This window comes from Myotis myotis, unplaced genomic scaffold (assembly GCF_014108235.1).
Source record: "Myotis myotis isolate mMyoMyo1 unplaced genomic scaffold, mMyoMyo1.p scaffold_m19_p_6, whole genome shotgun sequence".
NCBI classification, from domain to species: domain Eukaryota; kingdom Metazoa; phylum Chordata; class Mammalia; order Chiroptera; family Vespertilionidae; genus Myotis; species Myotis myotis.
Genome location: NW_023416368.1, coordinates 97,054,281 through 97,081,494, shown reverse-complemented (window position 1 = coordinate 97,081,494; position 27,214 = coordinate 97,054,281). Strand labels below are relative to the sequence as shown.

The window sequence follows — 27,214 nt, the reverse complement described above, 5'->3', positions numbered from 1 at the left end:
AAAGACCCCCCCACCATGGTTCCTCACCTCAACCTCATCTTGTACTCATCCTCAGACACGGCCTCCTTGGGGAACTCGGGGGCCTCAGCGGGCCCCCACTCAGGCGACAGCTGATGAGGAACAGAGAGGGTTGTAGGTGGCCTGGGCGCTGGGCTGGCCCTGTGGGTGTCAGGTTCCCGAACTCACCTACCCCCCTCCCTGGGCAGTCCAGGTACCTTGAGCCGCTTGTCCAGATAGGCAGGGGACACCCAGCCCTGTCTTGAGGGGCTGGACTTGGTGGGCTTGGTGCGCACAAGCCAGCGCAGAGGGTGGGCCGAGTCCAGCACCTCTACATACTGGCCCTCCCGCAGCGAGATGGCGTCCTGCTCAGCCCCTAGGGGCAGGTAGTCAGCAGTGACCACGTAGATGTCAAAGATCTGGGGAGGAGGGAGCTGCATCAGACCAGAGGGGAGCCAGTGGGGCTTCCCAAGGCCAAGGTCACAGGGCCCCTGGCCTTAAGTGGGAGGAAGAAGCCATCCTAACATTCTGTGACGTTCTCAAACAGGCCCCACTGACCTCTGCTGATGGAAACACTATCAGGGGTGCCGGATGGGGCCACCCCAGAGGGGCAAGGGAGCCTCAGGGGTGCTGGGATGTCCTGGGTCCTGCTCAGCTGTTTGTCCTCAGCCTCCTCCACCCTGTCACCCGAAGGCCCCCACCCGTTCCCTCTCCCACCCTCACTCCTGTTCCCCTCCGTGGGCCCCATTATCCCCCGGGGCCCCCAGCACCTCCCCCCGGGAGTCCCCGTCTTCCGACTCCGAGGATGACTCCTGGACGCTGGAGGAGGGGCGAGAGCGGCCATGACGGGGAGATGCGGACGGTGTCTTGGACTCCTCGTCACTGTCACCTCCAGGCACCTGCAGCTTGGCTGGGGGCAAAGGGCATGTGACACTGGGAAGGGCCAGTGCCCTGTGCCCCTCCCTATGGGTCTCCAGGGTGTGGGTGTGGAGGACTCTGGCCCTGGGTCACCACCCCCACAACCCTCCACCTAGGACCTTGATCCATGCCAGCCCCTCACCCTGGGTGATCTTGGCCGACACCATCTCCGTGATTTGTGAGGTCAGCTTCTGCAGGAACTCCTCCGTGCCCACCTCAGCCAGGGTCAGGTGGCCATGGGCCTCGGCTGCCAGGGGCTCTCCTGGTGGTCAGACCCTAGCTGAGCCAGTGTACACTCCAGACAAGCCCAAGCAGCCCCTGCAGGCCCATCCTGACTCGGGGCTCAGGGGAGATGGGTACACAGGCTCGGGGCTATGTTGCCAGAAGCAGAGAAGCTGACAAGGATAAGGGGCCTCAATGGCTCACAGGTGTCTGGGCCAAGGTGTGATGGAGGGGCTACAAATGCAGAGAAACAGGGTCCAGGAGAGGGCGGTGGGCGGTCAGGAGAACAGGCAGCCAGCGTGGCTGCAGGGCACTGGGCAAGGCAGCTGAGGGTCAAGCTGGGTAGAGGCCGGTGCGGGGGGGTGGGGGTGGGGGTTTGAAGACACTGGAGCCCCCAATGGGTTTGTGGTTTCTCCATTGGGGTTCCAACTTGGCAGCTGATCTAGGAAGGGGTGCAGGAGGGGCAGGGGGCACAGGGAGCTCAGCCAGGCTGCAGGAGAGGAGGGCGGGACCTGGACACTGAAGGCAGGGGGCAGGACCCAGATTGCTGGCCTGAGGGACCGGGGCAAACTTCGGTGGCTGGGGTTAAGGGTGGATGAGGGCTGCTGGTGGTGGGGGGGGAGGGCGGGCGGAGGGCAGGTAAAGTCAGTAGCTGTAGATCATCCAAGAAGTGACCCTAAATTGGGTGATGGGCACACGGCTCTGTCCTCTCTTCTGTGCAGACTCAGTATTTTCCATAAAGAAGGTAAAAACATGCCAAGTTTCCAGAATGCCCTATGCAGTTGCCTGGGAAAGGGCTGAACATACGGAGCCCCTCACCCAAGCTCTGACTCAGCAGCCCCCTGCATCTGGGCATCCACACAGCCTCTGGCTATGAGAGCTGAGCCAAGAGCTGGCAGGGCCCAGAGCTCAGAATCGGGCCCACACCTGGGGCCAGGCAGCCTCCTCCACACCCCATCCCAAATTAGGAATCAGCCATGGGCACCTCCCATACCTTTCTGCCCAGCAAGGTTGGTGAAATCCACAGGCATCTGTTCGGAGATGGCTTTGGTCCTAAAGGGGGTGGGGGTATCTTGAGGGCTTGGGGTGGACCCACCACACATACCCTTGGGTGGGAGCTCTGACAGAAAGAGTCTGAGGGCAGTGGGCCAGATGCCACAGTCAGGCTCGGGGGAGCCCTCATTTCACAATGGGGAAACTGAGGCACAGAGTTGTTGTTGTTGTTTTTTTTTGGGGGGGGGGTAGGGGCTGGCCCAAGCCACACAGCTTGCAAGGGACAGAGTCAGGCTGCGGTCCAGGATAGGGCTCCCTCCCTGGCAGCAGTGCTGCCCCCTCCCAGGGCTTCTAGAACTCCAAGCCACCCCCATCAGCTCTGACGGAGCCCTCACTCACCCCTGAAGAAAGGTGGAGATGAGGGCCTCCTTCACCGCAGCGGTCTCTCCCACTGATCCTGCCTCCTTGGGCACTGTCAGAAGAACAGGTGACTGCCAGAATGACCCCCACCCGCTGAGATGATTCTGGTGGGGACCTCTGCCTGGGATGTGTGGGCCACCCCTACGTAGGGCCTTGGCCTGTCCATCCAGAGCCCCAAGGAAAGGCTGTGCCCGGCATCCCAATGTAGCCCACACCCCCTCGCCCCCCCAGTGGTGGGGACAGGAATGGGTCCACACTTGATGGACCTGCCCACAGAAGGGCTGAGGGGGCCAGGAAGAGATTGCTTGGAGTAGCAGGGGCTGCTATAGGTCTTGGCCTGCTGGTGTAAGCCCACAGGCAGGGATGGGAGCTGGCCCCTGGGGCCTGTGCTCAGGGAGGAGTCTAGGCAGGGTCTCAGAGAGGGGGTGACAGTCCTCAGGGAGGGTGGCTCCCTCCCATCCCCAACAGGCCACCCACGCCCACTCACAGCCAGAGACATGCAGGCTGGCGGAGCAGAGGGCCTGGCCAGCAGCGTTGGATGCGATGCAGGTGTAGGTGCCCTGGTGCTGTGGGCCCACGTCCAGCAGGACCAGGCTGTGCTGCTGGGCTGAGCTGGCCACCGTGTAGCCCGGGGTGTCCTGGCCAATCCACAGCACCTGCTCGGCCTCCTCCCGCAGCCAGTGCACAGTGGGGGTGGGGAGACCTGGGCAGGAGTGGATGATGGACAGTCAGCCCCCATTGAGAAGAGATTCTAGAAGGGCGGTGCCTCTGATCCTCTCTGGGGATCCTGAGTGAGGGAGGACAGGATGCCCTACCTTTGACCTTCACGGATAAAGTAATGCTGGAGCCCTTCTTCACCTTCTTAGAGGTGAACTTCTCCAGGAATCGGGGTGGCACCAGCTGTTGCTGCACATCTGGGGAGACACAAGAGGCTGCTGGTGACAAGTGGAGAGCCACAGCCCTGTGATGGGTAGGCTATGCCCCTCCTCCCAGGCCCAAGCCCCCACCCACCTGAGTGGTTGTCCCTGGAGCCTGTGCCCAGGGTTCCTCCCTCCCTCCACCCAATGGGCATCCCCCCACCACCCTCACTGAGCCTCCTGCCCTCCCTCCATCTGGACTCGGCTCACCTGCTGCCGGCTTCTTTTCTGGGTCATTAGGGCCTGAAAGAGGCAGGTAAGTCAGACCTGAAGTAGGACAGTGTGTCCTGCGTGGGCCCGGGGCCTGCTCCAAGGGTGAGGGCTCTGAGGAACCCTCCCACTCCCACACCCAGCACCTTCTGGAATGTAGGCAGGCAGGTGTCTGCCCTCCCACCACACCTCTGCACCTGCGTGAAGACCGTGGGCCCAACCCCAGGCCTGCCATGGGGGTCACACCGGCGGACATCAGCCCCCAGCACCCACCTTGGACCAGTAACTGGGCAGAGGAGTAAGCGGCACCCACAGTGTTGCTGACATAGGCAGAGTACTGGCCGGCATCCTCACTGGTAACCGACAGGATCTCCAGGCTGTGCAGTGCCTTCTTGTTCACCATGCGAATGTGCGCAGAAGCAGTCAGGGGCTGCCCATCTTTGAACCAGTACAGGCGGGGCACCGGGTAGCCTGAAACCACAGGGAGAGTAGTGGTGGGTGCTGGGGGCTGATGGGGGGATCCTCCACTTGAGGGGATCCCTGGAGACCCCCCAGGCCACAGTGACCACCTAACTTCTACTGGTGGGAGACCCCACCCAGCCCTCCGGCCCTATCTCCCTCACCTTTCACCTTGAGTTGGAACTTGGCCAGGCGTGTGCCAGGGGCCACCTGGAGGTCTTTCAGCTCCTCCACCACCTGGGGCAATTGTCCCTCTTCTGACGTAGACTCTACACCCTCCTGCTCTCGACTGGCAGGGAACAGAAAGGGGCAGCATGATGTGGATGGGTGAGGGGTCCAGCGCAAGGGGAGTGGGGTCAGTCTGGATGACTTCTGAGGTCTTTTGTTAACATGCTGGACAGAGACCACGTGGCCTTGATGAAGCCTCCAGGACTGGGATTCTGTCGGTCCAAGCCAGCACGGCCACCCCCATGCCAGGGCTGGGGACTGCCAGCCTGCTGGGCACTACCGCCCCTGTGCGGCCCCCACCTGGACTGGTAGCCTTGGGCGCTGAAGTAGGACGAGGTCTCGGTGGCATCCGCGGCAGTGTCATAGTCAGTGCTGGTCACTGGGGACGAAGAGTGAAGCTGGAGCCAGGCTGCATTCCCTCCGTCCGGGCACAGCCCCACCCCAGAGGCACCTGGTTCTCCCTGCACAGCTGTTCCTGGAGCCACTTACCCTCCTGAGTCAGAGGTCATAGGGACACAGCTGCCCTGTGGCCCCTCCCCACTCCCAGGCTGTTACCAGCCCAAGTTCTAGGCCTATAACTAACTACAAGACCCAACAAATTATAGATATGGGTGACTGAGCTTCACAAATGGAAGGCAGGGTAAGTGGCAACATCTTCCAATTCCATCCCGCTAAGGGGCAGAGATTGGTGTATTTGGGCCTCAGCTGAGGGCTTCCACTTATAGTCATGATGGTGTAACAGGGACTGGATCTGCTCTCTGCTATGGACAGGATGTTGGTGTGGCCCCCAAATTCATATGCTAAAGCCTAACCTCCAAGGTGATAGCATTCGGATGTGGGACCTTTGGGGGATGACAAGATCATGAGGGTGGGGCCATTAGAAATGAGGTTAGTGTCCTTATGAAAGGGACCCCACAGCACTCCTTCCACCGTGTGAGGACACAGCCAGGAGGGCCATCTATGACTCAGAAGAATCCAATGGTGCTGGCACCGGCCCTTGGACTTTCAGCCTCCAAAACCCAGAAATACATTTCTGTTGTTCATAAGCCACCCTGTCTTCAGTGCTTTGTTAGAGCAGCATGAACTAAGACACCCTCCAGGTGAAACAATTAAAACAAACAAAATACGTGAAACAAAGTATGCACACCTGAGTTTATGTTAATAAGTAGAGGCCCGGTGCACAAAAATTTGTGCACTTGTGGGGGGTCCCTCAGCCCGACCTGTGCCCTCTCACAGACTGGGACCCCTCGGGGGATGTCCACCTGCTGGCTTAGTCCCACTCCCCGGGGGATCGGGCCTAAGCTGGCAGTCAGACATCCCTCTGGCAGCCTAGGAGTCCTTGGGGGATGTCCACTTGCCAGTGGGGAGCAGGCCTAAGTTGCAGTCGGACATCCTTAGCATTGCTGAGGCGGCAGGAGAGGCTCCTGCCACCACCGCTGTGCTGGTAGCCGTCAGCCTGGCTTGTGGCTGAGCAGAGTTCCCCCTGTGGGAGCGCACTGACCACCAGGGCGCAGCTCCTTCATTGAGCGTCTGCCCGCTGGTGGTCAGTGTGTGTCATAGTGACCAATCGTTCTGCTGTTAGGGTCAATTTGCACATTACCCTTTTATTATATAGGATAGAGGCCTGGTGCACGGGTGGGGGTCGGCTGGTTTGCCCTGAAGGGTGTCCTGGATCAGGGTGGAGGTCCCGCTGGGGTGCCTGGCCAGCTGGGTGAGGGGCTGATGGCCGTTTTCAGGCTGGCCATGCCCCCTGGTGACCCAAGCTCCCAGCCTCTTCTTTTTTTCTTTTTCCTTTTTTTCCTGGGATTTATTTATCTTCTATAATTGAAACTTTGTAGCCTTGAGCAGAGCCCAGGGCCGGCCAGGGCAGGCAGGAAGCTTGGCTTCCTCCATCACCGGAGGCAACCCAAGCCTTCTGCTCGCTCCAGCTCCGTGGCTGCCGCCATCTTAGTTGGGTTAATTTGCATACTTGTTCCTGATTGGCTGGTGGGTGTGGCTGGTGGGCATGGCTTGAGCATAGCAGAGGGATGGTTAATTTGCATGTTTCTCTTTTATTATATAGGATGTGACTTTTGGAAAGCTCCTTAGACAGGGCTGGTTGCCAGGACAAGCAACCATGTGATTAGGGGGTTGAAAGCTTCAGTCCCTCGAGGTAAGGTAGAGGGGCTGGAGGTTGAATCAATTGTGCCTGTGTGATGGTGCCTCCAGGAACACCCAAAAGGATGGGAATTTGGAGAGTTTCCCAGTTGGTGGGCATGTGGAGCTGCAGGGAGAGTGCTGGACTCAGAGAGCATGCAAGCCCCTCCCCCTTCCCCATACCCTGTCCTGTGCATCTCTTTCACCTGGTTGTTCCTGAGTTATAATTTTTACATTAAGACAGTGACCTCATAAGTAAATGTTTCTCTGAGTTCTGTGAGCCACTCTAGCAAATTAATGGAACCCGAGGAGATGGCTGTGAGAACCTCTGATACAAAGAAGCACAGGTGACAACTTGGATTTACCATTGGCTTCTGAACCCTTTCACTCTTGTGGTCCTGAGCCCTTAACCTGTGGGGTCTGACGCTATCTTCAAGTAGATAATGTCAAACTGAGTTAAATTATAGAACACCAAGCTGGTGTGCGAGAATTGCTTGCTGTAGAGAAAGCCCACACACTTTGGAATTGGGTACAGAATCATCAGAATGGTTTCAAGACAATGAGCATTAAGCAAGGACACTGAGCCCTTATAGACAGGAAACAATGGTGAGCCCTGTGATTGCCCCAGCTTCCTGCCTTCAGGCCCAGAAGAGGAAGCTGAGGCAGAGCCAGGCAGGCCCTGAGTTGAGGAGACAGAAGGCAGCTGGAGTCACAGGACAGAAAACCAGAGAAGAAGCAGCTACACAGAGGGATCCCTCCCTCAGGGACCCTCCAACCTGAAGGGGGTGTGGCCAGCCTGAAAACAGCCTCAGCCCCTCACCCAGGCTGGCCAGGCACCCCAGTGGGATCCCCCACCCTGAAGGGGCTGTGGCCAGCCAGCAAACAGCCATCAGCCACTCACCCGTCCTGGCCAGGCACCCTAGTGGGGACCCCTACCCTGAAGGGGCTGTGGCCAGCCTGCAAACAGCCATCAGCCCCTCACCCAGGATGGACAGGCACCCTAGCAGGACCCTGCTCCCTGAAGGGGGTGTGGCCAGTCTGAAAACGGCCCTCATCCCCTCACCCAGGCTGTCCAGGCACCCCAGTGTGACCCCCACCCTGGTCCGGGACACCCTTCAAGGCAAACCAGCTGGTCTCCACCCATGCACCAGGCCTCTATCCTATATAATAAAAAGGTAATATGCAAATTAACCCTAACAGCAGAGCGATTGGGAATCACTGGTCACTATGACACACACTGACCACCAGGGGGCAGATGTTCAATGAAGGAGCTGCACCCTGGTGGTCAGTGTGCTCCCACAGGGGGAGCTCTGCTCAGCCACAAGCCAGGCTGACAGCTGCCAGTACAGCGGTGATGGAGGGAGCCTCTCCCGCCTCCTCAGCAATGCTAAGGATGCTCGACTGCAGCTAGGCCTGCTCCCCGCTGGCAAGTGAACATCCCCCGAAGGCTCCTGGGCTGCCAGAGAGATATCTGACTGCCAGCTTAGGCCCAGTCCCCCGGGGAGTGGGCCTAAGCCAGCAGGTGGTCATTCCCCGAGGGGTCCCAGACTGTGAGAGGGCACAGGCTGGGGTGAGGGACCCTCCCAAGTGCACAAATTTTTGTGCACCAGGCCTCTAGTTAGAAATAAAGCTACTATGAGCATTTGGGTATAGATTGTGTTATGAATTTGAGTTTTCATTTCTTGAATAAACACCCAACAAAATGATGGTTGGGTCATATGGTAAGTACATGATTCATTTTATAAAAAATTCCCTACCATGATCCAGAGTAGCTGCACCATTTTCCACTCCCATGTGGACGAAAAGGTGCTACATGCTACCTGACAAGCTCAGGGAAGGTGTGACGATCTTGCAAAATCAAAGACCTAAAGTAACCACAAAGGATGGTCTGAAATTAAAACTTTTAAACTAAAAGCAGTTTATGGTGGGTAATCATGTCCTAGGCTAGGATCTTCCCTCACAAAAGTCAATCTTACCTTGACTGAGCCTGTCTATTGTCCTTTGCATCTACGATAACATACCTTTGGAATGTCAGGGTAACTCCTCTTTTTTCTGGGCCCCTCAGGGCACAACCAATGCACCAGAGCAGAGACTACAAATCCTCTCAGTGTTGCTTTTATCATGTTAATTGTTGACTATAACTACCCAGTACCCACCTACCTAAAAGATGTATATGTCTATCATTTTACTTGGTATCCAATCCCAGAGGTCCCCCTCTTGCTTTCTCCCTTCTCCCTAATCTATCACCAATGAATTTCATGTAACCTATTTACGTCTCTTTTGATTATAATGTATAAAATAACGTGTAAAACTGCCATTCTCTGGAGCATTATCTCAATCTGTTGAAATCCTGGCAGTTTGGTTCAAATACTCACAAAAATTCTGTACAGGTTTGAATGTTTCTTACACTGACACCCACCAGCAGTGTACAAGGGTCCCATTTCTCTGGCCCCTCACCTGCATGTGGTGGCAGCACAGTTTTTATGTTAGTCATTCCATTGTGTGCAGGGATGTTTTGCTAGGGTCCTGGCTTGCATTTTCCTGTTGGATAATGTGTGGAAGACCTTCGACACATTTATTTGTCATCTCTGTCCTTTCCCCTGAAATGTCTGCACATGCTCCTGTTCTAATTAGATTTTTAAGCATTTTTTTACTATTTAAAGTTGAGCATTCTTTATATAGTTTAGATAAAGTCCTTCACAAAATACATGGTTTGTGGATATTTTCTCTCAGCCTGTAGAATTTCATTCTCTCTCCCTGGCCAGTGTGACTCATTTGGTTAGAGCATTTTCCCATACACTATAAGGTGGCAGCTGCAATTCCTGGTCAGGGCACATACCCAGGTTGTGGGTTTGATCCCCAATGGGGGTGCATAAAGGAGGCAACCAAGCAATTAATATTTCTCACATCAATGTTTCTCTGTCTCTCTCTCTCCCTTCTGCTCTCTAAAATCAATTTTTAAGAAATACTTCATTGCTCCACACCAGCAAAAGATTTTAACTCTGATGAAGTCCATTTTACTAATTTTTTCTTTTGCCAGTCAAGTATACAAAGATCTTTCCTAGCTCTAGGTACTGAAGATTTCCTCCTATTGTTTTTCTAAAGTTTTATATTCACATTACGCATGTAATCCATTTTGAGTTAATTTTCATATATGGTCTAAGTTCTTTTTTTTTCTTATAAATGTCCAAATAACTCCAGCACCATCTTTGAAACTTTACTCCACTCAACTGCTTTTGCACTTTTGTCAAAAATCGGTTAGACATGTCCAGCTGGCGTGGCTCAGCAGTTGAGCATTGACCTATGAACCAGGAGGTCTCAGTACGACTTCCGGTCAGGACACATGCTCAGGTTGTAGCCTCCATCCCCAGCAGGGGATGTGTAGGAGGCAGCTGACCAATGATTCTCAATATTGATGTTTCTATCTCTCTTCCTCTCTGAAATAATAATAAAAATATATTTTTAAAAAATCAGTTAGACATATTTATAGGGTCCATGATGTGGTCTTTTCTATGACCATCCTCCATCCTGAAGCCATCTAGAGGCCCTCCAGGAGTCACTGCTTTAGTGACTTGTCACTTCGGAATTTTAAGAGATTTAAGAGCTCTGAGCAGGAACCAGGGATGAGACCTAGTACATATTTCTTATTGCCCACAGTGCCATTAGTCACCCACCATGCCCCAGGACACCTCCAAGCCTTTCTGGGTCCCTCCTCAGCCCTGACACTTCTCAAAGAGTTAAGGCCCCTATCCCTACTCCAAGAGGCTCCCAGAGAGCTCTCCATCAGCTACAAGACATCATCCAACCCAGCACTGCCCCTCCCAGCCAGGAACCCCTGAGCCACCCACCCTAGGCCAGCAAAGCAGGCCAGCCACACTCACAGTCCACTCGGAGCTCAGCCTTGGTGGAGGACACACCCATGCTGTTCTCAGCCAGGCAGCGGTAGACACCCATGTCTGCAGGCACCACAGCTGTGATGATGAGCTGGTGGCCGCCCTGTTGGTCATCACTGATCATGTAGTGGTCATCCTCCTCCAGGATCCTCCCATCTTTGAACCAGCGCACACTGGGCACGGGCTGGCCTGTCACCACACAGTCGAAGCTCACAGGGTACCCGTCCAGCACCTCCTGATTCTGCAACTCAGTCAGGAACACTGGGGCTGGGAGGGACAGGTAGGGTGTGCAAGTTAGTAGCAGCCCCCGTGCCCAATCACCTGGGCTGCAGCGGTGCACACGGGTGACCCACAAGGCCCCCATTCAAGGGAGAGCGCGCAAAGACTAAGCGGCTAAACAGCACTGTCTCTGCTCTCTGAGCTCTTCCCTCCTCCCCATTCTCTAGACCAGTGGTCGGCAAACTCATTTGTCAACAACCAAATTTCAACAGTACAACAATTGAAATTTCTCTCGAGAGCCAAATTTTTTAAACTTAAACTATATAGGTAGGTACATTGTTATTAACTTAATTAGGGTACTCCTAAGGCTTAGGAAGAGCCGCACTCAAGGGGCCAAAGAGCCGCATGTGGCTCGCGAGCCGTAGTTTGCCGACCACAGCTCTAGGGGAGTCCTCCCTTTGTCAGCCTGGCTCCCAAGCCACCCTGTGGCCAGAGGGACAGCAGACAGGAGGCATGGAGGAGGGGAAGTGGAGGGAGGACGAAGGCATTATGGCTGGGAGTCCAGGGTTGAGGCCTGGCGCTCAGAATGGAGAGGGAAATTTTCAAGGCACAACACTGTGGGTTAAGGACACCTCTTCTGCCATTTCTAGGGACATACAAGTAAACAGTGATGTGGCTTTTTAATTAATTTTTGTTGCTGGAGCAGGAAATGGGGTGCAGACCAGACCACATGGAGCCCCACCTTTTATACAGGTTGCATCTCAAACCCTCATGGAGAAAAAAACAAACAAATGTCAGCATTCCCATAGCCAGTGCACAAATGAGAACGCTGAAGCTCTGACAATAACAGGCAGAACTGGGTGGAGCTGGAGCTCCATCCACCACAAACTTGGGCTCTGCCAACCTCAGTGGGCAGCATCTGCCAAGAGCCAGAAGCTGGGACCCAGCCAACTCCTTGACCTCTCAGCTGACCCTGGTCATGCACCAGCCTCTCCTCTCCTCTCCTCTCCCGCCCCATCCCACTCCGGGTGGCTCACAGACTCACCAGCCTCTGTGGTGCGCAAGCTGGGCACTGGCTCCAAAGGCACTGCGGGGGCAAGGGCCACCTTGGCGATGCGTATCTCCACCCCCCGGGGTCCCTGCTCCAACAGGCTGATGTCCACCCCAATGCCTAGCATCTTGAACATCTCCTGGAAGTGGGTGGCCGCCCGACGGGCCTCAGGCAGTGCCTCAAAGCGGATGCAAACCAAGTGCTCATCTTCGCGGTACGTCTGCCAGTCCCCAGGCTCCTCAGGCTCCGCTGAGCCCTCATCGGCACTCAAGAAGATCTCCTCCTCCGAAACCTCAGCTGGGCCCTTGGTGCGGAAGAGGCGGTGCAGCCGCCGGGCTGCCCGGCGGAAGGCGTCATCCACTTCTCCACCAGAGGAGCTCTCAGCCTCGCTCTCTGTCCCGCTGACAGCCACGTGGGCACTGTGGACCGTACAGCCAAACTTGCTGCTCACCTGGCAGGTGTAGCAGCCCGCATCCGCATGGCCCACGCCAGCGACCAGCAGAGAACAGGTGCCATCCTTGAGCTGGTCAATGTGGTGGTGCCTGCCATCCGTCAGCTCCACTCCATCCTTCAGCCAACGAGCTTGCACGTCTGCCTTGCTGGACACCACACACTCTAGACGTAAGGTGTCCCCAACCTGTGCCTCAGTGTCTCCAAATGTGCTCCGGAACACGGGCCCCTCCTGCTGCCTCATCTCCTTCCGCACCTTGTAACCCTTGAAGGCAGCCTGGATCTTCATGGCTGCCTTGTCCAGAGATGGGTCACTGAGGTCCTCAATACTCAGGTCTCCTGGTGGCGGGCACACTGTGGTTGGCTGTTTCTGTTGCTTCTGCAGCTTTCCAGAAGGGACTGCTGGAGCCCCAACCTGTGTGCACAGATAGGGTAGGAAAACCAAGGCCTGGGTCAGGGAAAGGATGGGCAGGGGCCTCCGGGGTAGGCAGGAGGCAGAACCCGGTCTGATCCCAGCGCCAGCAGGCCACTCTGCCTCCGCTGCTGGCAGCTGCACTACCTTGGATAGATAAGTGGTTAAGTGGATGGCAGATGGATGGATGGATGGATAAATGGGTGGTATAGACCTATGGACAGCGAGTAAATGGATGGATGGTTGAATGGTGGATGGGTGGGCAGATGGGTGAAATGTGTGGATAGATGGTGATAAATGGAGGTGCATGGATGGATGGGTTGGTGGTGGTAGATGCATGAATGGATAAGTGGATGGCTGTTGGATGGATAAATGGATGATGACAGATGGATGAACAAAGGCTTACTGAATGGATGGGTTGGTGGATGGTGAATGGGTGAATAAGATGATGCGTGGATGGACAATGAGTGGTAAAGATCTGAGACACCCAAGCCTCCCTTGCAGGCCACGATGGAGGCTCACCTTACTGGCCAGTGGAGAGGTGCCAGGCTTCCCAGCCTTCTTGAGATAGGTGACCAGGGAAGGAGTGCCTGCTCGGGACTCGTCGTCAGAGCTGGTGTGTGAGAGGTCGGCCTCACCAGTACGTGCCAGTTCATCAGCTGTGGAGTAGTCCTCAGATAGGTCAGGGGCCAGGTCCTCTGCCTCCTGCCGCTGGCGCTGGCGCTGCAGGCGCCCATCCTCCTCAGGCAGCTCGCTGATGGAGTCCAGTGTGGGCTCGCGGCTCATGCGGCGCTTTCGAGCCAGGGCCTCCCACAGCAGGTGCAGGTCACCCTCCTGGGCCGCCTCAGGAGGCAGGCTGGGCTGTGCAGGGACCTCATCTCTGGATCCTGGTGTCAGCACCACTGTGGACAGCAGGAGACTGGTCAGCCAGGTGGGAACTGGGCTGCCGACTGTGGTTCCCCTCAATAGGCCTCTGCTGTCCATCTGGGCTTCTGGAGAGCTCTGATCGCACAGCCTTTACAAGGTTTCAGAGGCTCCAAACCACTTTCCTTGGGCCTCAACTTCCCCTGCTCAGGCCTCAGTCCTCAGAGTGAGGGGGGTGATGCTCAGAGGTCATGGGGAGGTTCACATGCAGTGGGGAGGAGACACAGTGCAGGGGGACTCAGAGCACAGAAGCCTGAGGACTTAAGGGACCAGCAGTAGGTATCAAGCACTGTGATGGCCAGGATCACATTCAGGGAGGGGGTGCAACCTAAGACGCTAGAGATATGGGCTCGGACATAAGACTGAGCCATGCAGGGTCTGTGCGTCTCCCCAGCAAGCCTCAGTTTCTCTTGGTGTGAGGCAAACTCCCCAAGTGGACCCCTTGCTGTGGGAGTCCCCCCCACCCCAGGGTTTCCCCCAACTCCTCCACTCCCGCATGCTGGGCCCTGGAGGACGCACCCTGGAAGGCCACGGCAGCAGCAGAGATGGGATCCCTGGCAGGGCTGCAGCGGTACTCGCCCTGGTCCTCTGCTGAGAAGTCCCGAATCACCAGCGTCTGTCGCCCACTCTGGCAAAGAACCTGGAAGCGCCCCCCAGGCTGGATGCGCTCCGTTCCCTTCAGCCAGACAACCTCTCCAGCCTCCACCACCTCACAATCCAGACGCAAATCCTGGCCGGCCGCCACCTGCCGGCACTCCAGAGCTAGGGGCGCGGGCGCAGGTCCCAGGGGCTCTGCTGAGGATGCGCGCATCAGTAAGGACATGCCGACCTTCTTCTGGCTTAAGGTGGCCAAGTGCTCCAGGCTGGACCCCCCACCCTTATCCGCCAGGACCAGGGCAGCAACCTACCGAGCCTCACTGTCTGGGGCAGGTGCACGGGCTCTCCGGCGCCTGCAGGGCCCACAGCCGCCACGCGGAAGCGGTAGGTCTCCCCAGGGGCCAGGCCATCCACAACGCACTCCGGCTCGGACACCAGTTCGTGGCACAGCTGCCACTCCCCAGTGGCCGATGGTTTCATCTCCACCCGGTAGCCACAGAGACCGCCACCGCCATCGCTTGTTGGGGCCACCCAAGACAGCGTCACGGAGTGGTCACTGCGCCCCACGACCTCGGCATCCTCCGGGGGATCCGGGAGGCCTGCAGGGGAGGGCGGTCAATTTGGTATCCATTTTCTCATATGGGGCACAGCCCCTCTGCCCTAGGGTCTGATTCTGGGGTGCAGTGAGGGCTCGGACAGATCACCCCCCAGGCCTGTGAGCAGACAGGTGCCTGGGCTCCTGTCTCCAGGAGCGAGGGTTGTGTGCCTGGGTGGGGGGACACGGAGAGCCTGCAGTAGCTTCTGGAGCTGGAACCTCCGCCCCTACCCACCCATGAGAGAGTCCAGCACCCAAGCCACCCACCCAGCACGGTGAGCTGCGCAGAGGCCACGGCATCGCGGGCAGCAAAGGTGACTTCGCCGGCGTGGTGCGGCCGGGCTCGGCGCAGCAGCAGCGTGTGGTGGCTGCCATCTGCGGTCACCATCCAGTCCACGTCGTCAGGCTGCACTGCAGTCCCGTTGATGTACCAGGTTGCCTCGCCCACGGGCACCACCTCGCTGAGAGTGCAGCTGAAGTGGGCCTGCCTTCCTGCCCCCACGGCCGCATCCCGCGGGGGCTCCAGGACTTCCAGGCGCCAGCCTGAGGGTGGGGCCAGGGTGTGAGCTCGGGACCAGGATGGTGGCCTCTTGGTGCTGGGAGACCTTTCCCCCTCACCCCTCCCTCTACCTCTGAGCCCAGCTACCCAGTCGTGGCCCAGCTCAGGTGGGAGGAGTCTTAGAGATCTGATCTCTGAGATCATTGTTCTCCAAATTTGAAGCCTCAGGTGGGATGGAGCCTCAGAGGCCACCAGCCCCCCTTAACAGCCCTCCCCACTCTGCCCACCCTCCCCCCATAAAGGCAGTATCCGGTGGAAGGGGTCTGAGAGACCCACGCCCCCTGTGGCCACCAGTTCTCCTGGCACCCTGGCATCTGGTGGGAAGGGGTCTCAGAGACCCATGGCCACACCCCTATCCCATAGTGGGAAGGGTCTGAGGGACCTGCCCAACCTGCAGGCCCAGCTCAACCCCTCCTCATCCCTTCAGAAGAGTATCCAGTAGTAGGGGTGGCAGAGACCCTCCCCCCCACCACCCGCACACCCACCTCTGACGGTGAGGAACGCTGAGGTCACCACATCCCCAGCCAGGAAGGTCACCCGGCAGCTGTCCTGAGGCCGCAGGTTTTTGAGCAGCAGCAGGTGCCGCAGACCATTCTCGAAGTAGACCACCTCAGCGTTCTCTGAGCTGAGCACGGGCTGGTCATCCAGCAGCCAGGTGTGTGCAGCCACCTCTGGCCGGGACAGCTGGCACTCAAATAGCGCTTCGCCCCCCTCGGGCACCTCCACGTTTTCCAGGCCACGCACCACTGTATTCTTGGCTGGGGGATGGAGGGATGACTCAGGGCTTGGGAGCCCTTACTGCCCAGGCCGCATAGAAATGCCCCCATGACATAGGGCCAAACAGCGGGCCACCAGGAGGGAGACCAGTGATGTCCACGTGGAGCCTTCATGCATGTCCTCCCAAGGCCCTGCCCACCTCCACACCATCACCACACTAGAGTCAGGATGGGGGTCTTCCCCACCTCACAGGTGAGAAGCCTCACAGGTGCTGCCACCCTTGCCCTGGCTGCAGGTGGGGCTCTACTTGTCCCCCTTTCCTCTGTCTCCAGGCCAGTGCTATCAGACCTGCTGGGCTGCTACTCTCACTCACTGGGACCAGAGAGACCTCTGCCCATATTCCCCAGCCCTCTCTGGTTCTCTCCTAAAAAGTCCGAGAGTCTATAATAAATGGCCATGCGTTTTCCATGGAGGCCATGAACTCAGTGCCTGACTGTGAGGCTTGCCACCTTTAGCACCGTTTTCAGGACAGGCATCCAGCCAAGAGGAGTGACAAGAGGGGACACTGCAATGGGGATGAAGGAGGGATTCATGGGGGACAGCGGGGAGTCAGGCCAGCGGGGTGAAGGATGCAAGGGGCCAGGTGGTGAGATCAGGCAGGAGAGGAGCTTCAGGTGACCCAGGGGCTGGCCTGGATGCTAGGAACGGTCTGAATTTGACCCACATGACAGCAAGGAGCCACTGCAGTCACTGAGCTGGTGGTCCGAGCCCACAGCCCCAACTGCTGTCTGGATACGTGCCTCAGACTGAACCCACACACAGCCAGGATGTACCCTCCCAGTTCGGTTAGAGGCCAGGCCCATGCCATAGGCAAGGGTGTCTGCTGTGTACAGGGGCCCAGGAAATGAAGTGGGGAGGGTGTTTCAAAACAGAGGACCTGCTGGGCTACCCACATCCCTCTCCCACTGCTTTCCCACAACAGAGTAGACTGCCCCTTGGCCTAGCCCCTCTCCTCCCGTTAGAGCTGACAGCGACTTAGGCGTCTGACTCCATTCTGCTGGATGGCGTGATCAGGGCCAGCTGACAGACAGGAGGGCTGGGGAGCAAGGGGGCGGCAGTGAAGTCACCGCTGGAGCTCACCCTTGCTTCCTACCCAAGGATGTCACCATTGTGTTAGATAAACGCCCAGATTTTAAAGCAGCAGCAAGCCCCCTAGCGCCTGCTGTCCCCACTTCCTTACTCTGCTCCTTCTCCAGCCTGTGGCTGAAGCCTCTACCCAGATGTCCATGAGCCCCAGACCCACCCCCCAGGCTGGGGACACACTGCTCCAATCACATTTCCAATGAGGATGTCAGGGGTGCTGCCGTGAATGGAGGGAGTTTTGTCTGTTCCCTGATGTGCTCTCAGGTGCCCCAAAAAAGTGTTTACAAAATTTAGTTGTTGAACAAGTGAGGGAATGGGGTGGCAGGGAGCGGGGGGGAAGACCGCGTGTGGCCTGTGGGAGACTGGTCTCACCTGCTCACACCTGCTATCCAGCTTGGATGGCCCCGACAACTGTCTCCACTCTCCAGCTCACTCAACACCAGGGACAGTCCAGATTTTCCCAAAGATCAAGCGGCTTCAGCCAAACAATGCTCCCTTCCACACAGTGGGGCAGCCCACTGTCCCCTGCTCCTGGTTCCCCAACAGCATATCCTTTCAAGGACATGGGGCTTGGTGCACCATCCAAGCAACAGCCTGGGAAGGGGCAGAGCTGGGATCTGAGCCCAGGATGTGGGGACAGAGCCCCACGTAGAGCCCTGCGGAGGGTCCTGCGGCCCCAGGCCTGCTTGCTCACCTGCCCGGAGGCTGCTTCCTTGCCTGCCTCTACCTCCCCAGTGTTTTGGATGCAGATTCTTTTAGGTGTAGTCTCTGCCCAGGGTCTGTCCAGCCACCCTGTGTTCTCAGGCTGCTTTAGGAGGGGTGGGGTCTGGATGGGTGGGCTCAGGGCCCAGCCAGCTTCAGCAGGACCTACTGCTCAGATCTCATCTTTCCAGTACTGGCACGTTCACACTCTGCTGGCTGCCCCTGCCCGATGCTCCACCATTGCATCTTGGCTGGCCATCCCGAAGCCTGCTAGGCCTGGGCTGCCTGCTGGGCGGCCTCACCTTGCACTTGCAGCAGAGCCACCACTCGGGTGCCCGCAGCCTCACAAGAATAGATGCCACTGTCGCAGGGCAAGGCTGGTCTGAAGGACAGCCTGGCCACGGTCCAGTCCTGCTCTATGATGACGCGACGCCCGTCGGCGCGCACCTCCTGCTCGTCCATCTTCCACGTGGCCTGCACTGGCCGTGAGTACTGGCAGAGGAGCTCGGCTGGGCCACCCTCCTCCACCGCCAGGTCTTGCATGGCACTGACCACCTCCACTGCAGGATCTGTCGGCCAACACGCCGGGCACGTGTAAGCCTGAGCCGTGTGACCAGCGCCTACCCGCCCTCTGCGGTCAGCAGCAGCAGTTCATCAGCAAGCAAGCGAGGGGCTTTGGCAGGAAAGGAACTGGCCATGGTGGCCCAGGACCCTCCACATAGTGCAAGCCTTGCCCCTACACAACCCACCCATGGCAGACGGCCTCCATCCACTTGTCCCCTCCTGGCCCCTCTGACCTCCTGAACCCTTTCCTCCCTGAGCCTGGGGAGCATGGGGAACCAGCAGGGACACAATGCCTCCTCCTAAAAGTTCAGGGGCCCTCAGCATCTGCTGGGCACGCAGCACCCCCAGCCCACTTTGTCCCTTTTTCAGGGGCTTCTCCACCCCTCCAGGGGGCGCCATCCCATCTCCACCTGGAAAAATCCTACTCAAAAAATGGTTTGCTCCTTGGACCTGGGAAGATGTCAATTTACTCTTCAACAGTGCAGAGAAGACCCATCTGCAAACACGCCAGGTGAAGCCACACCAAGCGGCCATCCCAGGAGCACCCAACTGGGAGTGGACTGAGGGGTTCCTGGCAACCCACTGCCTTCCCCAACCCAAAAGAGAAAAGACCCCCAACCCAAACCACAGCGGTGTAAGCAGCCACGAGCAGGGATAGGGCAGGCTGGGGCAAGGTGGGAAGGCTGCCCTCTGGGTATATGCCTGAGATAGGTGCAGCCGCAGAGTGGCGACCAGGTGGCACCAGCACTCAGGATCCCACGAGCAGGTGGGCATGAAGTTGGCCTCCCAGCTTCATGCTCTGAGCCAAGCATTCTTTCTCATCCAGGAAGCAGGACTGCAGCCTGCCTGAGTGTCCACACATGGCACGTGTGGAGCAATGCCAGCCCCCAACCCCCTACCCCGGAGCCTGCAGGAAGCTTGCGGGAGCAGCGATGGCAGAAGCATTAGTGCAGGCGGGGTCCCATCGGCCGGTACCTTTGACCAACAACTTGGCCGTGGAGACCAGGGGCCCTGCACGGTAGGTGACGGTGCCTGAGTCAGCAACCCCCAGGCCCGACAGCGTGAGGGAATGAACCGTCCCATCGTGCACGCAGATGGCACTCTGGGGGCTGTCCTGCAGCAGAGTCCCATCCAGCCACCAGCAGGCCTCGGGCCCACCCGCACAGGACACCTCACAGGAGAACGTGGCCACATCCCCCGCAAAGACGTCCACATTCTGCAAGCCACGTACCAGGCATGGCGCTGCCTCTGCACAAGAGGGCAATAGGAGGGCAGGCTGGGTGCCCTGGGCCCACAGGACTATGTGGGGGGTATACCATTTTGGGGATCCCTGGCACTGGGGTTTAGAGATCAACTCGGGCCAGCTATCCCACCCTGCTCATGGAATGATACATTCAAACCACTCACAGGGAGTGGGCTCAGTGTCCCTGCACTCACACCCCTCTCCAGAATACACCTGGTTTCACAAAAATACACAGAAGGCATGTGTCCACAGCCTCCTCAGCAATCAGAATGAACAAGGCCCAAGCCCCATGGCTACGAGGTGGGCGGGGAGAAGAGGCTGTGGGGCTGCCACTCTGAGCGGGTGGGGTCTGCCTCAGGTAGTAAGCCTTCCATCCCTGCAGGTGTGGAAGCAGATACTTCTTCTATTCCCAGAAGGCCATATGGCCAGATGTCACCTGTGGTCCCCAGACCTAAAATTCTAGGGCCCTAATGCCCATGGCAACTACTTTTGCCCCAGCACACAGCAGGCCCTAGCGCAGGGGCTTCCCCAACCCGGCTGCTGCCTGATCTGTGTTCCCACACCTGCCCCAGCTAGGCCTTCCTCAGAAACCTCCCCAAGCTCTTTCTGGGCATGCACCACCAAAACTCCAGCCCCAGCCCTCCACCTGCCCCAACCCTCTTCTGAGAGTGCACATCTGACAGTCCCTGACTGCTCCACCAGCTCCCCATTCCCACTTCCAGCACTGTACCTAAGCTGGTCCATATAACACCTATCAGGACACCCCATGCCATTTACCTCCCCCAAGGATATGGCCAGGTGTCTGTACACAGGTCAGCTGACACAGGCTGGGACTTGGCTGACAGGGGTCAAGGCACAACCCTGCATAAGTTCCAACCCAGCTCCATGTCCTCCCTCACAACCAACCACCCTGATGAACACACAAAGCCTTTTCTGGCCCAGCCAGGTCACGATACCTAGGACACTGCCCATCTCTCATCATTCAACTTGAGGCCTTTCCCAATCCCAGAGACCACAGAGTCTTTCCCAGCACCAGAGGCCACAGAACTCGCCATATCTGTTCACCCCTGAAGACCCAGGACATGCTTTGTCTCTAATGTCCAATTATCCCAGTGGATTGGGGGCTCCATGATGGCAGAGCTGCACCTGGCCCCTCTGAAGATCCGAGACTTACACAAGGGTAGAGGCTTAGAAGGTTTGTTCAATGGATGGTAGATGGTGAACGGATGAGTCGATAGGTGAACAGATGAATGGTTGGGTAGATGGATGATTTATGCGTGGATGGATAAATGGTTGAATAGATGAATTGATTGATGGATGGATGTTGGTGGATGGATGGATGGTGGATGATAGATAGGTAAATGGTAGATGGATGGTGGATGGAAGGAAGATAGAAATTAATGGTGGATGGATTGATGGTGGATGGATGGATAGATGGTCGATGGTGAATGGATGCTAAGTGTTGGATGAATGGATGATGGATAGATGGATGGATGGATGGATGGATGGATGGATGGATGAATTATGAAGTATGGTGGATGGATGGATGGTGGGTGGGTGGATGAGGGATGAATGGTGATGGATAGTGGATAGTTGGTTAGATGGATGGGACTGGTGTGAAAACCAGGAGTAGAACAGCAGGTGAGAGACACTCAAGAATAACCAGCTCTGCAGACAAGGTATAATCTAAGTTGAAGGTTCCTGAAATCCTGCTTGCATGCCTGAGGCCAACTACACTATACCCAAAATTGTACACATGTCACAGGTATGCTACTGCACCATCACCTGGGAGCCTGTCAAGTATGCACATGTGTGTTAAGATGACCTGTGCCATAGGAGTAGCCATACAGAGGGCTTCCACCTTAGGGCCCAACCCCCTGCCCCCATGGCCAGGCTCCCCACCTCCCTCCTGCAGACAGCACTAACCCCCACACAGGGACCCCACATGCACACCAGAATCTCCCAAGCTGATCTTCACCAGCCCCCCTCAGTGGGCTATCCAGTTCATGGCTTTAGCAGTCAGGGGTTGGAAAATTGCCACCCCAAGGCAAAATAACTGCTGGAAGACCTGGGTTTCTGACCACACCACCCCCCAACAGCTCTTTGACTAGGGAGGGATATGGAGACATCACCTTGCCAGGTGTGGGAGGGGGCTGCCCACCTGTGACCTTCAGCTGGGCCTCTGAGCTACATGAGCCCACCTGGAAACTGATGGTTCCTGCATCCTCGAGGGTCACCTGTGGGAGCGGAGATGGGGTCTCAGCCTGGCAGTCTGTTCATACCATGTCTCCTGACAACTCCCCAGGCCAATCCAATGGGAGTTGGAATCTTCTCCTCCCACACTCCTGGGAGCATGTGGATGGAGGCAGGTCCCAGGGTCCCACCTTGTGGAGAGTGAGCGAGTGGAGTGTGCCTTGCTCCACTGTAATGTCATTCATTTCGTTGGCCTGCAGAGGCACTCCTCCCAAGGCCCAGCGAGCCTCCTGGCCAGAGGCCCTGGACAGCCGGCATCGGAAATGGGCATCCTGGCCCTCACTGAGCTGCACATCCTGCAGGGGCTCCAGAATGGTCACCTGGGGGGCTGCACCAAGGGAAGTGTGGCATCAGCCTCAACAGCTGGAATGCTCCACTGTCAGGAGCACCTTCCAGTTCTGGAGTCTGCCCCCAGCACCCCACCCCAATTTCTACAGATAAGCATACAGGGTACCACTCAACCCTGGCATCTTGGGCCACCTCAGAACCACCCATGCATGGGGCTAGTTCCCAGTCCCCAAAGCAGGGACCCTTGCAGTCTGCCTCTGTCTCCCAACAGGGTCTGGACATTTTGGCTCCGAGTGTGCTGAGAGGGGCAGCCACCCTCACCCACTCCCACGGACAGTGAGCTGGGCTGAGGACTTGTAGAGGCCCAGGTGGAAGAAGACTGAGCTTGCATCTTCATGTCACACCCTTCAGCTGCAGCATGTGGGTGTGGTCGCCCTGCACAACCACCTCTGCCACCTTGCTGCTTTGCAATGGCAGGTCCTGTAGGCACCCCTGGGCAGCTGTGGCCCTTGACCTCAACACCTCACAGCTGAACTCCACCTCCCTGTCAGCCTGCACCTCCATGTCAACCAGGCCTCACACAATGGTTACCTCAGGCTCTGGGGTGTGGGTGATGGGACCCTTTACCAGTCAGGCCTGAGCACCCAGGTGAACTTTTAACTCTCCCTCCTCCATGAAGCCTTCCCGGATACTCTCACACGCCTGTCCTGTCATGGTCTCTATCTGCCTCACATAGCATCCATCACCTCACTTGCTACAGAGACCTCCTAGGGGCAAAGATGGGCTCAAGCATCTCTGTTAGGATGAAGTAGGCAAGGGGCTGCAGAGTGGGGAGCTGCCTCTTTCCATCCCCACCCCGCGGCCAGCCCTGCCCTGGCTGGGACATCAGGAAGGCAAGACCTTCAGACAGACAGGCAGGGGCTCAGAGAGGACAGCCCAAGTCAGGCTGCCCTACCTGCCGGCTAGGGGCAGGAGGCAGGGCAGCACCCAGGGGCCACAGACTCCCTTTTCCCACTGTCGACAGGGGAGTGATGCCGAAATGAGAAGAGAGAGCTTGTAACCTTGGGGCCTGAGAGCCACCCTTGGAACAGCACCTGGGGAGGGGGTCACAGGGCAGCTATTAGGGAAAGGCTCACCTCTGACCTTGACAGAGGCCATGGTTTTCTGGCCACCCACCACGCAGGCATACTGGCCCGCATCCTTGGCCTCGAGCCCGTGGATCAGCAGTTCACACATGGCCCCCCGGTGATGCATCTCGTACTTGGAGCCAGTGTGCAGCTCCACACCCTCCTTGAGCCACTGCACAGGGGCCCCAGGCTCCACCTCACTCAGCTGGCAGCACAGCCGGGCCAGGCTGCCCACCTCCTGCTCTGCGTCCTGCAGCTCAGTCTGGAACATGGGCCTGGGGGCTGGGGGGCCAGAGGGTGACTTAGAAGTGCTGAGCAACGCACCCCAGCCTCCACTCCACAGGGTCTGAGGGGCCCTGGGAAGGCAGGGACCCGCGGGCAGCTCACCGCGAACTGAGAGTCTGGCAGTGCTCTGTGCGTGGCCTGTGTCACAGGTGTAGTGCCCAGCGTCCTCCTGGTCTGCATCGTGCACCAGCAGCTCCACAGTCACGCCTTCCTGAACCATCTGGTACTTGGCACAGGGGAAGAGCTGCAGCAAGCCCTTGCGCCACTCCACACTGGTGCCCGCCCGGCTCAGCTCACAGCACAGGCGTGCAGTCCCACCCTCATCCACCTCCTGGGCCTGCAGTTCCCGGAGGAACCGCACGGGTGCAGCTGTGGGGAGGGGGGACGTAGAGTCAACCGAACATCTGGTCAGGTCCACCCACCAGCCCTGCCCGAGGCAGAGTCCCCTCAGATTGGACTCCAGTACAAACTGCAGCCCAGAGGGCCCCCCAAAGCATGCACGGCCTATGCAGAGGGCAGAGGCCACCTTGGGGCCCACCTGTGACGGTGACAGTGGCGCTGGTGGCCTGGGAGCCACAGGTGCAGGTGTACTCGCCCGCATCTTCCCAGCGCAGGTCCCGCAGCACCAGCTCCACCATGCAGCCCTGCTGCCGTGGCTCCCGGCGCTCGTCGGCCTGCAGCTCCAGGCCACCCTTGCTCCAGACCACAGCCCTGGGCTCAGACAGCTCACATCGCAGCCTGGCCCCTGTGCCTTCCTCAGCCTGCAGGCTCTGCAAAGGCTCCCTGAATACCAACGGCGGGGCTGTGGGGTGGGTGGGAAGAGGGGAGACAGGGTCAGTCTAGAGACCCAGCCAGGAGACAAGCCCCACACACGCCTAGTCAGGAAACAGGCCCCCTACACCAGTCAACCTTGTTGAGAACCTAGGTCAAGCATGGCTCTCAGCGTCACCCCAGCTGTCTGGATGCCCAATGGACTCATTGCCACAGGTCCCAGAAGACTGGGGTAGGAAAGGGCATCATGGTCTGGGTCCCCTTCAAGGGAAAGGAGAGTCCATGGTGGGAGCTTTGGGAGGAGCTCTGGATCTAACCAGGCAAATCTCATGCCAGCCTCCACTTAGGATGCCCATAGGCAGGGCTGTGTCCCATCAGGCAATCGGACCCCTAAGACCATGACTAGAGGCTAGAAAGGGGAAAAAATAAACAGATTAGGATAGGAAGAAGGACAAGCTGGAATTCTGTCTTTACCATGAGAACTGATCAAGGGAAATCATTTGGATGGAGATCAGTACCTAGATACCAAGACACTGGACAACACAGTGGTAGGCAAGGAGAAAGGAGAGAGAGGGAAATTGTTCAAGGCAGAGAGGAGGGAGCGCCCATGAGTACCCAGGGTGGATGCAAGAGACAAGGAGTGGGCCATGGCACCCAAATGAGTCCATGTGGCCACAGGCAATCTTTACCCTTGATGGTCAGTGTGGCCGACGTGATCTCCTGCCCGCACACGCACGAGTACTCCCCGGCATCTGCCACAGCCAGACCTCGGATCTCCAGCTCACACACAGCCCCATCCTGCCTCAGGCTGACTCTGTCCCCAGCTCTGAGGGTCTCGAGCCCCTTCCTCCACTCCACAGGGGCTGCCTTGCTCAGCTCGCAGCGCAGTGTGGCTGTGGCCCCTTCCATGGCCTCTTCCTTCCTCAGACTCTTTGTGAACTTCGCGGGCAAGGCTGCGGGGGGTCACAGTGACACAGAGAACTTAAGGTTGTCTGCGGGACTCTGTGTGTGTCCAGGGCAAGGACACCCACAAGGACCACACAAGCTGCAAAGGGCCACGTGTAAATGAGAATGAATGCACAGATGGTGACAGAGGCAAACTGAGGAGAGGAACAGAGGAGACAAAGGACTGGACACAAATATCAGGGCATGAAATTGGCCGCAGCCACAGCGGGGAGATGCTCAAGGAGAGACCCAGACACACAGCCCTACAGAGCAGAAGGTGGTCTCTGCAGACACCAAGCTATTGGCTCACATGGCCACACATGGTCTTTACCCCTGACGGTCAGTGTAGCTGACGTGCTCTCCTGCCCGCACACGCACGAGTACTCCCCGGCATCCGCCACAACCAGTTCCTGGATCTCCAGCTCACACACAGCCCCATCCTGCCTCAGGCTGACTCTGTCCCCAGCTCTGAGGGTCTCGAGCCCCTTCCTCCACTCCACAGGGGCCGCCTTGCTCAGCTCACAGTGCAGCGTTACCATGGCCCCTTCTGTGGCCTCTTCCTTCCTCAGACCCTTTGTGAACTTGGCGGGCAGGGCTGAGAGTCAGAAAGATATGGGCACAGTCATAGATATGAGCTCATGGATAAGACAAGACATGGACAGCACAGAGGAGACATAAAACCCATGTGGACACGGGCCACATGCTGGGTGTGCCCAGTCACATTGTGCATGGTAGCATCTCTCAGCCAGCCTGTGAACAGCAGGGCTGTGCCACTTTCATGAAACTGGTGGACAGGGCCAGGAGGGCTGGAAAGACATGAAACAGATTCTGTGGGGAAATTTGGGGCAGGACATGACTGGATGGACGAGGTGACACAGACTCTGACAGGAAACAGAACAAAACCAGTGGTGACATGAGGGATGAGAAGGGGCCTAGATGCTGGTTTCTCATGGTTTGCACAACAGCCAGGAAGGTGGAAGGGATTCTGTGGAATTATGGGAAGAGAATGACACTGGGACAGCGGAGAACATGGAATGAGCCCAGGCAGATGTCATGAAGCAAGTAACTGAAACCAAGGCACGGCTCTGCTAGGCTACACATGGTCTTCACCCCTGACCATGTGGCCAGGTCAGTGTGGCCGACATGCTCTCCTGCCCGCACACACACAAGTACGCCCCGGCAACTGCTACAACCAGTTCCCGGATCGCCAGCTCACACAGGTCCCTGTCCTGCCTCAGGCTGACTCTATCCCCAGCTCTGAGGGTCTCGAGCCCCTTCCTCCACTCCACAGGAGCCGCCTTGCTCAGCTTGCACAGCAGCATGGCTGTGGCCCCTTCAGTGGCCTCCTCATCCCTCAGGCTCTGTGAACTTCGCAGGCTCGGCTGGGGAGGGTTAGAGTGACACAGAGAACTTCAGATTGTCCGTGGGACTGTGTGTCTAGGACAAGAACACTCACAAGGACCACACAAACAGCTATTGGCCATGGCATGAACTTGAGAACAAATGCACAGATGGTGACAAAGGCAAATGGAACAAGAGGAACAGTAGACACAAGGACTAGACATGGACATCAGGACTTCTGGACAGAGAGATGAAGCTGGGAGATGCTCGGGGACCCAAGTTGGAGACATAAACCCACGGATGCTAAAACGGAGCAGGTGTTGACAGAGTAGAAATGTGCAGACACCAAGTCACTGGTCCATGAGGCCATATGCAGACTTTACCCTTGATGGTCAATGTGGCCGACGTGCTCTCCTGCCCGCACACGCACGAGTACTCCCCGGCATCCGCCACAACCAGTTCCTGGATCTCCAGCTCACACACAGCCCCGTCCTGCTTCAGGCTGACTCTGTCCCCAGCTCTGAGGGTCTCGAGCCCCTTCCTCCACTCCACAGGGGCCGCCTTGCTCAGCTCACAGTGCAGCGTTACCATGGCCCCTTCTGTGGCCTCTTCCTTCCTCAGACCCTTTGTGAACT

General features: G+C 57.6%; 1 protein-coding gene across 1 annotated transcript in view; it reads right to left on the bottom strand.

Moving 5' to 3' along the window:
• Positions 1-27,208, bottom strand: part of OBSCN (obscurin, cytoskeletal calmodulin and titin-interacting RhoGEF) — a 58,959-nt gene extending 31,751 nt beyond the window's left edge. Inside the window, exons 1-29 of the mRNA XM_036313061.1 lie at positions 26,963-27,208; positions 25,570-25,833; positions 24,983-25,246; positions 24,061-24,324; positions 23,625-23,891; positions 23,247-23,519; positions 21,954-22,150; positions 21,731-21,806; positions 19,302-19,574; positions 18,065-18,331; positions 15,686-15,958; positions 14,909-15,184; positions 14,358-14,645; positions 13,969-14,241; positions 13,048-13,427; positions 11,658-12,528; positions 10,382-10,660; positions 4,665-4,743; positions 4,301-4,425; positions 3,951-4,148; positions 3,678-3,710; positions 3,366-3,464; positions 3,038-3,253; positions 2,530-2,602; positions 2,132-2,190; positions 1,058-1,177; positions 768-907; positions 216-416; positions 28-110 (exon numbers count right to left, since the gene is read on the bottom strand). Coding sequence (XP_036168954.1) covers positions 28-110; positions 216-416; positions 768-907; positions 1,058-1,177; positions 2,132-2,190; positions 2,530-2,602; positions 3,038-3,253; positions 3,366-3,464; positions 3,678-3,710; positions 3,951-4,148; positions 4,301-4,425; positions 4,665-4,743; positions 10,382-10,660; positions 11,658-12,528; positions 13,048-13,427; positions 13,969-14,241; positions 14,358-14,645; positions 14,909-15,184; positions 15,686-15,958; positions 18,065-18,331; positions 19,302-19,574; positions 21,731-21,806; positions 21,954-22,150; positions 23,247-23,519; positions 23,625-23,891; positions 24,061-24,324; positions 24,983-25,246; positions 25,570-25,833; positions 26,963-27,170 — 6,419 coding nt within the window. The 5' untranslated portion in view covers positions 27,171-27,208. The remainder of the gene's footprint in view (positions 1-27; positions 111-215; positions 417-767; positions 908-1,057; positions 1,178-2,131; positions 2,191-2,529; positions 2,603-3,037; positions 3,254-3,365; positions 3,465-3,677; positions 3,711-3,950; positions 4,149-4,300; positions 4,426-4,664; positions 4,744-10,381; positions 10,661-11,657; positions 12,529-13,047; positions 13,428-13,968; positions 14,242-14,357; positions 14,646-14,908; positions 15,185-15,685; positions 15,959-18,064; positions 18,332-19,301; positions 19,575-21,730; positions 21,807-21,953; positions 22,151-23,246; positions 23,520-23,624; positions 23,892-24,060; positions 24,325-24,982; positions 25,247-25,569; positions 25,834-26,962) is intronic.
• Positions 27,209-27,214: the final 6 nt, after the last annotated feature.